The following is a 13,388-nucleotide window of genomic DNA, read 5'->3' as shown; positions in this document are numbered from 1 at the left end:
TAGTTATATGCGAGGCCGTGATAGCCTCAGTGACTCAGGCACAGAGTCCAGAAAATGTTTAACAGTCTGTGATTCCATATTTACACAATAGTCCACAAAGGGTTTCAGTCAATGGACTATTCAAGTAAATAAGTTTTTTTTTTTTTTTAATATATGCCCATCAATTCTCCTTCACACAATGGAGCAGAGCTGTGGCTGCTGCAGCCCTGCTTTACATTGTATACAATCGCAATGGACTCTAAAATTATCCTCTGCTTATTTTTTTTAAAGGAAAAATGTAAACTAAGTTAAAACAACACTGAGGATCTGACAAACTCAGGAAAGCTATCCATTTCATTTCTGAGATTAAATACAACTTAACCCTGATCTTTTCTTCATCCTCCCCTCCTCAACTCCCTATTATCAGGGGCTAGAAAGGTGCAAAGCATAAGTCCATTTCCCCTTCCCTCCAATGAAATCATCAAGCCCTCAGCCATTCCTTTAGCTTAGTTCTTGGTTTAGTATATTTAGCTGTACCTTGTTCTGAAAAGATTTGTTAAATGCCATTTTTATTTACATTTGGAGCTTTACACCTGAGAATGATTATCAAGCAGTCAGCTTATCTCTTTTCAAACATTCCATAAAGACACACACACACACCTTTGTGCTGGCATCACATTAGCTGCACCAACTATATAAAGATTATATACACACACACACACGTGATATATATATATATCCCAGACACACATATATGTGCACATATATATGAATGTGTGTATATATATATATATAGTGTATATATATATATATATATATATATATACATACCCACACACATATAATGGTATATCTGATATACATCATTCATGTATATCTCTATATGCATACATACAACTGCACATGCTTGTAACATTTTCTTTTTGCCTTTTTGTGTCCTCTCTTTCCACTCATGTTAAACAATCTCTTTTCAAAAAGCTAACTTTAGAATTGCTCAAAAAGCAAAACAGTTTCTAGGAGCTTAGGATTACAGGGTGTAGAGAGAGCAGCCATGTGCATGGGGCTGAGGGCAGACATACACCACAGCAGGGAAACGTTCCTGCCTTCCATGGATCAGTGAGGAGTTAGGTCTCACTGCCTTCCCTTGAACCTGGCTCTGAACTGTGCCCCCCCAAACCCCTCCCATCCACTGGGTAGGGACTTTACTAGGGAGTTTTTCAGAGTTCATAGAGGTGACAGGGAATCAGGGAGGGAGTCACACAGCTATAGTAGCCAGGCCTGTTTAATAAGAATCACATTTAATAAGTTTCTTTCTTGTGGTTTCAGATGCTCAAATACAGCTGATAGAAATTTGAAACAGCCGTAGAGAACCATAACAGACTGATACAAAGAGTACTGCATCTTAAAAATGATAAAAAAAACACCTGGAAAAAAATCCACACACACACACACATACATACATACACACACATACATATGTACGCACACACACATACACAGACAGACACACACACACCTCCCTCTTAAAATGTACACTTTTTGGAAACTAAACCAGTTTTCAAAAACTCCCTTCTGCAGAGGTGGAGAAAGAGAAGAAAGATGGAGAGGAGAGCAGGAAGACTGCAGGTGACCAGTGCCCATCCCTGCCAACACAGGCCAGGTGCTGAAGCTGGAGGGCCATGCCCAAGGTGGTGCAGGGAGAAGCTTGCCCGGGGCTGCTGCCGCCCCCACAGGCTGTGGCAGGAAGCCTGACTCTGCCATAATACTAAACACAGGCAGAGTGGTCCAACCAACTGTGGTGATGACAAAATAAAAAAAAGCAAAATGCAAACTGAAATAGACATGGATAAAACCCAAGAGAGCTAGACTCCACACAGGTGTGGGGCAGCAGGAGGGGAGGGAGAGTGGGCGGATGAGGGAGATCTATACAGTAAATGGTTTTATGTTACAGATGACTGGCAGTTTAAAGAGTCTCTTCCCAGCACCCCTGCTGCTCCAGCCCAAAGAGGGCAAACCAAGGGAGAAGAGGAGAAGAGGAACATCATCGTGGTGCATGCAGGGTCCGAAGCAGCAGGCTGGGCTTGCTCAAATAAGTCCTCGTCGTTTCTTATAATCTTCTAAATTCAGAGACCTTCTTGGAGCACCATCCTTGGCTGGGGGAGCCTTTGAGGTGATGGCCAGTGTCTTTGATTCTGTGTGGAGAGAACACCATGGGAATGTTCAGTAACTGGAAAGTTTTCCTATTTATTAAATATTTCCCAATATTTAAATTTTGGCCAAATTTTTAAAATCTTTTTTTTTTTTTTTAATATTGTTGAGTTGCATATTTTCCCCTTCTCCCTCCCCCCCCTTCCCTCTTGTGAAAAGTCAAGCACTTTGATTTTGATTATATATGTGAGGTCATGTAAAACATCCATTTTGTAAAAGTACACACACACAAAGAACAAAATTTAAAGTTTTTAAAAATCGCTTCAATCTGGACTTAAAAATTCATCAGTTCCCACTCTGGAGGTGGATGGCATTTTTCACCATGGATCCTTTAGAACTGTGTTGAGCCACTGTCTTGATTAGAGTAGCTAAGTCTTTCCCAATTGGTTATTGCTAACCAATGTGTAGTATTCTCCGGGTTTTGCTCTCTTCACTTTGTATGAGATCATAAAAATCTTCCCACATTCAGAAACAGTTTTAAGATGAGAAAAGTATGGCAGGTCCATCCATCCAAAACATCTCATCCATTTGGGTCCTTTAGCATTGTCCCAGATCATTAGGCCATCAGGGACCCCTGCAGAGATTGTTCTAGAGACTGTCTCCAGGCCCATCCCCCTGGCCTACCTGAACTGGGAACTTGCAAGTCGATCTTCACATCAAAATCATGCACTTTGAACAGGTCCTCTGAGAGGTCACTGGCTGACTTAGAGTTGATGTCTTTGTCCTTTCCTTGACCCTGTAAGGCAGATAGAAGTATGAAGACTGAACCGGGCTAAAGAAACTAAGAGCCCCAGGCAACAGCTTCCGGTAACAGCTCTCCCCTCTAACTCAACTATTATAGAAAACTTGCTTCATCACATCTTCCCATATAGTTTCCCATTCTCAAAGGAGAGCTTATGGAATCAGGGACAAGAAAGTCACTTCTCTGAAGCCCAAAAGGAGTGGAATATAAGTGAACTCCAGACACAAGTGCTATAAGTATCTTCCTCTCAACATTCAGAGTTTCAGTTGTTCTAAGAGAGGACAGAGCCCTTCAGTGTGGATGACTACACCCAGAATGGGAGAGAAAGGAAGATTTTATGGACTCAAATCTTACTGGTGCTCAAGCAGAAAGGATGCTTCTAATTAGACAGTTTCTTCCCAATGAGGAGATATAAAGGTTACTTATTAACTTCATAACGATGGTGGTAGGGCAAATTGGAGTTTCAACAAGAGTGACTTCTCCTCCAGGTAGTGACTGAAATGGTGAATGGGAGGTAACATGTTTTCCTATAAGCTAGCTGCTTGGCCCAAAAAGGCTACTGGATAGTACTTGCCTTGTTCATCTCCTTTGGAGCATCTGGTAATGCCCCAGAGCCATATTTTGCATTCAGCTGAGCAAGGATGGCAGCTTGAACAGCAGGGTCTCTGGACTGAGAACAAAAATAAATCACATTGAAGACTCTTCAGCACTACACTGACTACGAGAAAGATTGTTCCCTTCTAACCCCTTTCCCCTGAACTTAAATGTTTTTTATATGATCTCAGGAATAGAGGTATGTAAATAGGTATACAAGTAAAAAAATTTACTGGTAATAAATCATAATTTCACAACTCCCACATTCAGTTCCAAGACCCCATATGGGTCATGACCCACAATTTAGGCAGCTGGGCCCTAAATGACTCACTACCAACACCCTAGAATCTTCATCAATGGAAAAAGGGAGTGGGAATGAATGGTTTTTGTCAAAGTCACATTTTGTAAGGTTTTAAATAATTGAATCTATAGGATTTCCAGAACTTAGGCTGTCATTTTAGTTCTGTGATGGGATGAATCCATACTAATTCCTATTGGAGTTATCCCTTTTGCTTTTATGACAGACTTTCAGAAGCCTTGCCTTAAAAGATATCAGAAAGTGTGCATCTTTACGCAAGCCAAATGCTAGCCATTTCTCCCTTAATCTCCAAGGTGTACTCAAGCCCTAAAGAAAACTTTCTTTTCCTCTGATTTGAACACTTACATTGGAGACAATAGTTGGTTTGCACTGCCGCCTAGTGAAGGGGTCCATCTGTTGATTTTTCATGTTGTGACTTTCAGCCTGAAAAGAGAGAACAATGAATTACAGAAACAGAATTCCTTGTTACCCACAATAAGTTCATTTAGGTTTGAGACAAGTCAGAAATATCAGTTATGTTCCCTAATGTCCAAAGGTTTCCATTTTCCTGAACTTCAGAATTCAGTTTAGTAACAGAGAGGTGACAAAAATAATCTGTATTGTAAAAAAGGAAATCCATCATCTTATCTTCACTCACCACAAGGGCTTTCTCAGACTCAACAATGTTCCATTCCCGATTTCGTTGGTTGATGTAACTGTGAAGAAAGTAGCATATGATGAGCAAGAAGCAAGTGTCAGATTCAAAAAAGGAACCAAAAAGTAGTAGTCCAGAGGGTATGCAGGAGGAGCACATCATTATCTCAGTGATTCTGTTCTGGGCTCAAAGACCAGAGGAACATGTCATTAACTTACCTGATGGCAGAAATATTCTTTGTTCGTTGCCGATCTAGGGCCTCTGCCCTTTCCTCCAACTCATTCAGTTGATCTTGGATTTGTTTAGCCTTGTCTTGGTCTCCCAAATCTTCTGCCATGGCCTGCAAACACAAAGTTATCTGTCTGACATTCTCATTTATTGTATTTATAAATTACATTCTCTGACTCTAAACAGAAGAGTCAAGACAATGATCCCTATTGGAAGATAGGTGTTTGCAAGACAAAATTCAGAAATGGGAGTACTCTGAAAAAGTCTGTTAAAAATGCAAGGCATTTCTTTTATTATAATATGATGAACCTCCCTACCCACTTGTTTGGCTCCTCAGGGCCACCTAGTGATTAAGACAGTTAATATCCCTATAGCTAATTCTTTTTTTTTTTTTTTTTAATTTAATTTTATTTAATAATAACTTGGTATTGACAGAATCCATGCCAGGATAATTTTTACACAGCATTATCCCTTGCAATCACTTATGTTTCGCTTTTCCCCCTCCCTCCCTCCTTCCCCCCCCCCCCCCCCCCCCCCCCCCCCCCGCAAGATGGCAAGCAGTCCCTATAGCTAATTCTTAAGGAGAATGAAATGTCACCAAGAAGACTAGAATGCTACCACTGGGAAATATGGGGAAAATACCATCTATCCCTGCTTGCCAACACCACTTATGTTGCCAGGTCCAATGATCAGTATTATTTCCTGCTGATTCAGGGATTGGCTTTATAGGCATAAAACTTGAGACTACAGAATTTCAAGAGACAGTAAAACAGAAGGAACACATAACATTTATAAAAAGAAAATTATCCTGATTAGTTTGTAGAAGTGAAAAGCGCTAAGTTGAACCTACATTTGCAGTCAATGCTAAATGCTTAGTGAAGGAGCCTTTCTCAGGTTCTTCACTCCACAAAACAATTTGTCTCCATATCATCTTAGCACATCATCACTAGGCCTCAGGCCCAGCCTAAGAACCCTTACCTTCTCCTTCAGAAGCTGCGTTTTTTTCATGGCATAGTTGGGGGGAGCTTTTCTGAATCTCTCTTTTTCTTTTACAATCTGTACCGGAGAGGAGGAGACATCAGGAATGAGGTAAGAGTCTTGTTATTTTAAAAATATCTTTGCAGATGAGATTAACAAAGTCCTTCCTGGAAGCAGCTTCTCTTCCTAGGGCTGAGTCAGGCCCCACAGAAAGAGTTCATTCCAAGGTATAGGCTGGTGCTGACTGAACTATGGAGAAGTTTCAGGGACAGTCTGAAAAAGGAGTATATACCAGTAAGCTCTGCAGCAGCCTGTGGGTCTAGGATTATAATGCTAGCTGCTGCCTAGGAGAAAACTATAGAATCTGAAGAATACAAAGAGAAGATCTGGAGAACTACAGAAAGCAGAAGATGGAGGATGAATTTCAGGCAAAATGCTTTAGAGAAGGAAAATCGATGAAGCACCAAGTCATGGCAGAATAGTCAGGCACTCAGACCCCTAACCCCTGGGCTTATTTCCTTCAACTTGACCCTCATTAGACATTGGTCCCTGATAAACTGACAGTCCCTGGGTTATCAGCTTCTCACCTCTTCAATATCCTGATCATTGAATTTATAATTCAAAGCTTCTTTAATGGATACTTCTTTCTTGTTGATTTCATCCAAGGTAGGTAGCTGCATGCCAGCAGAAAACATCTGAATATCCGCCCCACCCCAGGGGAAAAAAAAAAAAGATCAAATGTCAAGAAGAGCTCTAAATATGACTGTGTTATTTTCTTCAGTTGCTTAAACTAAAGTCCATCAACTTACCGCTTCTTTCCATTTCATAAATTCACTTTCTGTGAACTCTTGGTTTGAGACAAACTCCAAGCGGAATACTCGCTGGTCATTGCCATGCCTAAAACAAAAGAATTGAGCACTATTCAAACTACAAATGGTGACTGTGGAAAGCACCATACAGTTTTATCAGAGTTACATATTATTCTGATCAATGCTAATGTAATTTTCAATAAATTCCATCAATCAATTCAGAACAATCATTCCAAATACCTTTCTGCCTTCTAAATGGCATTAAACAATGGAGAGGACAGAGGTTTTATCTCCTGTGGATGCCCAGAAAACGAGGCAATTGGGGGCTTAAAACTTTTAAAAAAATGTTTAACATAAATGACAATCTCAACAAATAAAAATAGAAGTAAAAAAGCTCAATAGCAAACCCAAATAAGAACTACTTACATTAAAGAAATACCTTGAACAAGAACTTATTTACTCTGTATTTTCTTTCAATTTCTTATCTTTATACACAGTTTTGTTGTAATTTAGCCATTGTCATTATTCTAGTTCTGCTTTCTTTGCTTTGCATTATTTCAACATTTTATAAGGTCTTCGTATTTGTCAGTCTGAGAAAGGAAGGGCCAAAAAAAGGAGGTAGGCTGATCATGCAGTTATAATGAAGAATAACTTATGGATAGTTGATATACTCCACTGGCATTCATAATGTCAAGATATATAGAGGAAGTACCTCAGCACACTGGATGGATCCCTCCATTGGAAGATTTATAAAAGGACATGGATAAAGAGTTGTACAGGATAAAAAAATGTATGGATTGCGATTTGCATATATGAAGGGAGCACTTCTCTTGATGAAATCACAGATCTATCAAAAGTAATCAATTGTGTATTTTCAATTGTGTAGTAATGCTCTACTACATTAATGAGTTATAATTTATTTATTCATTCTAAAACCAATGTCAAATGATTATATATGTATATGTTTCTGAGTAGAGAGAGCGATATAGACAGAAACTTGGAAGTAGATAGAGGATAAAAAGACTAGGCTGTTATTGATAGTCTTTTTTCACTAAAGTCCTAACCCAATGCTTCATGCCGAGGAGATGATCCTGATTTCCTGAAGGCTACAGACTATGCCACTGGGGAAAGTTCTAGCAATCTGAAAAAGAAAGTATAAACCTGTGATGACCGCGTTAGCACCCAGACACCCCAGAATCAGCCGGAGTCAGGATAAGCAAAAGTCCTTAATCTTTATTCTCGGCCTATAGACGCAGGATTGAACAGGATGGAAGCAGAATCTCCGCTACCACCTTCTTCCTCCTCTACCGCAAAGAGTGACTCTGGCCATTCTTACTCCACCCCCTAGTCCCTCCTACAACCCTCTGTATGCACCAATCTTTGAGCCAGCACAGGATACTGGGAAGGACCATTTTCCAAGCATGTGCCCATAGATTATCGTCCAATCGGTAGTTAGCCTCAAGTGCTCGGCAGTCCTGACATCAGTGCATTGACTCAATAGTTTCAGCCCTCTACATAAAACAAGTGAATAAATGTGTTTTGTGTCCAAAGACCAAGTTAGCTAAGTATAAGGAGGCTTTATCATTAGACTGATGGCAAGATATTCCTAGACACAAAGACTCAAGATTATGGATGACTCAAAAGAAAATGGAGGCATATGGTTGATATAAGTAGGTTTCAGCATGTTACTAATGATAAACTTTTCTGTAATTCAAAGCTCTATAGCATCACTAGATTTATAGATGTTAAAAAGATGTATTTACAAAAGAAGAATCAAAATTATGGATGACTCAAAAGACAATGGCAAGACATGGTGTATATAAATAGGTTTCAGCATGTTACCAATAACTTTTGTATTTGACATATAGCAAAAAAATTTAGTGCTAGAAGGGTCACTCACTAGTGCTCTATTTTACTTTTTATTATCCCTCCTTTTTTGGATAAGGAAACTATGGACCAGAGATCGACTTGCCAACATGTGACAAGTTGTCAGTTACAAGATTACAAGCCAGGTTCTATGACTCCAATCCCAGGCCTGTTTCCGTTATATCAAACCAGAAGCAGCAGCATGCAATGTTAGTATGCCACAGAATGGAGAAGCCCTGCCTGCATAGGAATTACCAGGGCAGAATTCCAGACTAAAGGGAAACCTACATTTCTGCCACTATGAATCAACACAATCATTAAACCAATGGAACACCATAACCAAAAAAAAGTTTAGGCATTCTATTTCAAGAAGTCTTAAAAAAAAACTATATGGATTTCTTAGAACCAAAGGGAAAAGCAGAAATAGAAATAATCCCCTGGTTAGGTCCTGAAAAAAACCTTCAAATGAAAACTTCCAAGAACATCCTAACAAAAATCTGGAGCTTCCAGGTCAAAGGAAAAGTACTACAATCAATTAGAAAGAAAGAATTCAAGTACCACAGAGCTACAGTCAAGATCATACAGAGTAAGCAGTCACTGTTATAAAGGAATGGAGAACCTGACAATGATATTCCAGAAGGCAAAGAATACGGATTTATAGTCAAAAACTTACCCATCTGAGTTTAACACTATGTGGATAATAAAAATGCATCTTGGGGCAGCTAGGTGACATAGTGGATATATATAGAGCACCAGCCCTGATATCAGGAGGACCTGAGTTCAATTCTGACCTCAAACACTTAACACTTCCTAGTTGTGTGATCTTGGGCAACTCATTTAACTCCAACTGCCTCAGCAAAAAAAAAAAAAAAAAAAAAATCTTTAACAAAATAGAAGACTTCTAACATTTCTGATGAAAAGATCAGAGCAGCAAAGAAACTCTGAATTTCAAACACAAGAGCAAAAAGAAACAAAAGGATAAAGGTGAATGAACAATGATAAGAAACTAAACAAGGATTAACTGCTCATATTGAAATGTGGTTGTGTTATATCTTGATGATCCTAAAAATGGAAAAAGAGGATAAGAGGAATATACTGAAGGGGAAGGAAAGAAAGGTTAGAGAAAAAATATATAAATGAAGAGGAGATAGCAGCTGATGATATGTGAATTTAATTCTCATAAGAATTGGTCAAAAGAAAGCAATAATAAGGGGGGGGAGGGAGATCTTTCTACGTGCAGAAATACATTTTACTCAACAGGAGAATAAAAGAGAATGAGGGGAGCAGAGGATGGAATTAGGAGAGTAGAGGAAGGAAGGGATTAGTCCCTAAAGAAAACATGTTTTAAGGATGTACAAAAATATTTCAGAACTTTTTTTAAGATAGCCTCTGAGGGGCAGTCATAAGCTGGGGAATGGATATACAAGTTATCATAGATAATGCAATGCAATATTATTATGCTGAACTCTTAGCAATATAATGATCAGAGAACTAATGGTGAAACATCTACATACCTTTTGATAGAAAAGTGAAGAACTCAGTGTAAAGAATAATACAAATATTTTTTAGGAAAGGGTCAATGTAGAAATTTGTTTCAATTAGCTACAATGTTTGTGATATGTTTTGCTTATTCTTGAGTTCTCAATGAGGATTAAAGGGGAGAAAATTGGGAAGGAAAGAAAGCTGATATTTGTTTTTAAAGACCTTTAGCCAATCGAGTAGATCCCCTATTGGAGAATTATGTAAAGACAGGGACAAGAACTTCACAAAATAAAAAAATTAAGCATTTAATGTGTACTGATCGATGTTTGTTCTAAAAAATGATAATTAAAAATTGCCTCATAAGCATAAGTAGCATCTAAATCTTATGAAATATAGGGTTTATTCTTTGAATGTACAGAAAAATTTGTGAATCTGTATAATCTTGGTGACTTGTTACATGGGAGTTCAGTGATCACATTCCTAACCTAATCTCTGCTGTTTAAATTGGTCTATTCAGGTTATTCTGGTCTATTTAAATTATCTATATCCTAGTTTTGTACAAAAAATATTGCTAAGGAGAACTACCTATAATAGCAAAAAACTTAAAACAACTAAGTGCCCAATAATTGGGATTAAAACAATTGTGACTTGTGACTGTGAGAATATAAATGAATCATAAAAATCAATGAATATGAAGAATTCAGAAAATATAAAGTTTATGAAAAAAGCAGAACTACACTGACCAAAATAATATTTAAAAAAGCAACAATGCAATTAAGCAGGAAAAAAGTTCAAAAGGAATCACAGAAACAGACAGAATGACTTGGCTATCACTATGTTAATGTCAGTATATAAATCTTTTGGGGGGGAGGAGAGAAGAGATAGGATTGGGCTGAATGTCAACTGGTAAATAATCAAGAGTTTGTGGGCACATATAGTGCCCATCTGAATATAACTGAATGTACTGTATCTTCAATGCACAGAAATGGTGTATATCAGATAGTATAGGATAAGTATAGCATATCAGAGATATTTAAAACTGGATGATAATGTTGGCTGTTGAAATGAATAAACGGATACTTTGCTTTCTCCACTGATAGCTAAGTTATATCCCTAGACTCTCTTCCCTAGTAACCACTATCCCATTAAGTGTTATTTCAGTCTATTAGAATGTAAACTCCTTGAAGATAAAATAGGGTCTCTTTTTATCTATACCCAAGCCTTTACTTAGTATAGAATCTGGCACAAATTGAGTCCTTAATAAGTGCCTTTTATTTCATACATATATTCATTCATCCATCATGTGATATAGAAGTTCCCCTACTTGTTGTGTGCACCCTCCCAAATGGAAGATTTATGGTAAGACATATCCAAAAATCACAAAAGATGAAAAGTCATGGACTGTGATCTATATTTAGTGTGTGTGTTGGAAAGGGAGGCAGTCATCAGGGCACTCTCTCTACAGAAACAAAAACCTAGATTAATTCAAGTGTTGAAATACTACTTTGGATATATATTACAGAAGAAGAATACTAATTTTTCTGGTTTTTAAAAAATCTAATGCAATAGGAATAACATCCTAACACTGTACCCATTTCCATCCCTCATCCAAATTAGACCTTTCTGAGACCACCATGGAGTCTTGGCTGGCTTTAAGAATTAGAGATTCAGGCCAAGTGCTGATGGCTGAGTACAAAGAAGCTCCAGAAATTCTTTGATGGGCTATGTTCTGATGAACCAGCTGAGTTATCCTTAATACCACCTATCCATTCTGTTGTTAGGACCAAGTAGCCTTTCATTGTGTTGCAATGCTGAATCTAAAATACCCAGCAACTGGCTTAAGGATGGCCCAGCCTAGAATACCGAGTTACAAAATCCCTGGGTTAAATATGTAATATAAAATTCTTAAGCAAAACTGTATATACATTTTATATTATTGTTTACCCATTTATATTATGATGGTAAAACTTTAATCATTTCCTACTATAAATTTTAATATTTTTCTATTTCTATAACCAAATCAAACTTGATAAAAAATTAATTACTTTATTTGGTGCTCTCTTCAAAATTAAACCTGACTATTTTATCAAAAATAGGATTTACACCTGAGGATTACCAATTTACTATTTCCTTTTTTCCATCCTTTCTTCCTGCCCTTTCCCTTCATATGAAACATACTTCTAATTATATTCTCACATATTTCATTCCCTTTAGCTTTTCTGTAAATTTTTCTCCTTTCAAAGTCCAACTGTAATTTAGAAAACAAAATATTATTATTAATTTCCCCCCAAGGAAATACTTACATTTTGACTTTTAAATATGATTACTCAATATTAAGGACCAACAGTTCCAAGTACTTATTTCAAGTCTCTGAATCAGACCTTTCAGAGTAAGAATTTTGTTCATGAATTCTTTGTAGTCCTTTTGGGTTACCTGTATATCTTTTACCTTTAAAAAGGATAATCACTAAGTTTTCTTGGGAAGGTGATATCAGGACCACATCCCACAATTTTTGATTTTAAGAATGCTTCAGGGGCAGCTAGGTGATGCAGTGGATAGAGCACCAGCTCTGAAGTCAGGAGGACCTGAGTTCAAATCTAGCCTCAAGACACTTAACACTTCCAAGCTGTGTGACCCTGGGCAAATTAACCCCAATTGCTTCAGAGGAAAAAAAAAAGCTTCAATATTTTCTGCTTTTTGAGGAAAACTTTGATGAGATCTTGATGGAGCCTTTCTGATATGTAATACATATATTTTTTATTTCTGGCAGTCTCCATTTTCAAGTCTCAGGATAATACAATTTGAACAAGTTCAATTTAATTTCTCCTTTTGAGATTTGGAAAGTCTTTATATTTACCCAGCATAATTTGTTTTTAATAATTCTAAGGAACTTTTCCTAATATAACAATTACAACATTCATTTAAAAAAAATAATTCTGTAACACCAAGAATTCTGAGGTTCCCTTTTCTGGATTTGTCCATTTCTCAAAGATTAACTTCTTTCTGCATTGCTTCTAAATCTCTGCTACAATTGTTTTTGGAGTATGTTTTCTTCTTCCATTTCATAATTTCCTGTGCTTTTTAGTTTTATCAAATGAAAATGTTAATTCTCTCTTCCAAGATTCATAACTGGATCTATTTCTTTTAATTACTTTTAGCATTTACTTTGGCAAAGTTGGATTCTTCTTTTAATTCTTTCATTGAATTATCCATTTGAGCATTTCTCTCAGGATGTCCTTTCTGCTGAAACTATTCTGACACTGATAGGTGTTAACTTCTTTTGACAAATTTTTATACTCTCTTAAACAATAATTTAAAAATATCAAAGCTTCCTTTTGATTTGCTAAATATATTTTTGGTGAACTTTACTTTTCTTATAAAAATTTCTAACAATCATTTCTTTCTTTCTTTCTTTTCTTTTCTTTTTTTTTTTTCTTTTTTTTTTTTTTTAGCACTTCTGTTGTTGTTTTAAAAGGAGGACTGTGCATGAAGAGCTTGACTCTCGAGATAGATTAGTGCAACATTTTCCTTGAAGTCTCTATATTTCCT

General features: G+C 37.2%; 1 protein-coding gene across 1 annotated transcript in view; it reads right to left on the bottom strand.

Annotated features, from left to right (window-relative positions):
• Positions 1 to 1,243: 1,243 nt before the first annotated feature.
• Positions 1,244 to 13,388, bottom strand: part of RTF1 (RTF1 homolog, Paf1/RNA polymerase II complex component) — a 47,695-nt gene continuing 35,550 nt past the window's right edge. The window contains exons 10-18 of the mRNA XM_051977117.1: positions 6,492 to 6,579; positions 6,270 to 6,377; positions 5,683 to 5,760; positions 4,695 to 4,816; positions 4,480 to 4,537; positions 4,188 to 4,265; positions 3,504 to 3,599; positions 2,812 to 2,923; positions 1,244 to 2,171 (exon numbers count right to left, since the gene is read on the bottom strand). Coding sequence (XP_051833077.1) covers positions 2,065 to 2,171; positions 2,812 to 2,923; positions 3,504 to 3,599; positions 4,188 to 4,265; positions 4,480 to 4,537; positions 4,695 to 4,816; positions 5,683 to 5,760; positions 6,270 to 6,377; positions 6,492 to 6,579 — 847 coding nt within the window. The 3' untranslated portion in view covers positions 1,244 to 2,064. The remainder of the gene's footprint in view (positions 2,172 to 2,811; positions 2,924 to 3,503; positions 3,600 to 4,187; positions 4,266 to 4,479; positions 4,538 to 4,694; positions 4,817 to 5,682; positions 5,761 to 6,269; positions 6,378 to 6,491; positions 6,580 to 13,388) is intronic.

The sequence above is a fragment of the Antechinus flavipes genome, chromosome 2 (assembly GCF_016432865.1).
Source record: "Antechinus flavipes isolate AdamAnt ecotype Samford, QLD, Australia chromosome 2, AdamAnt_v2, whole genome shotgun sequence".
In the NCBI taxonomy this organism is placed as follows: domain Eukaryota; kingdom Metazoa; phylum Chordata; class Mammalia; order Dasyuromorphia; family Dasyuridae; genus Antechinus; species Antechinus flavipes.
Note: the sequence above shows the minus strand (reverse complement) of the source record. Positions and strands in the feature narration are given on the sequence as shown.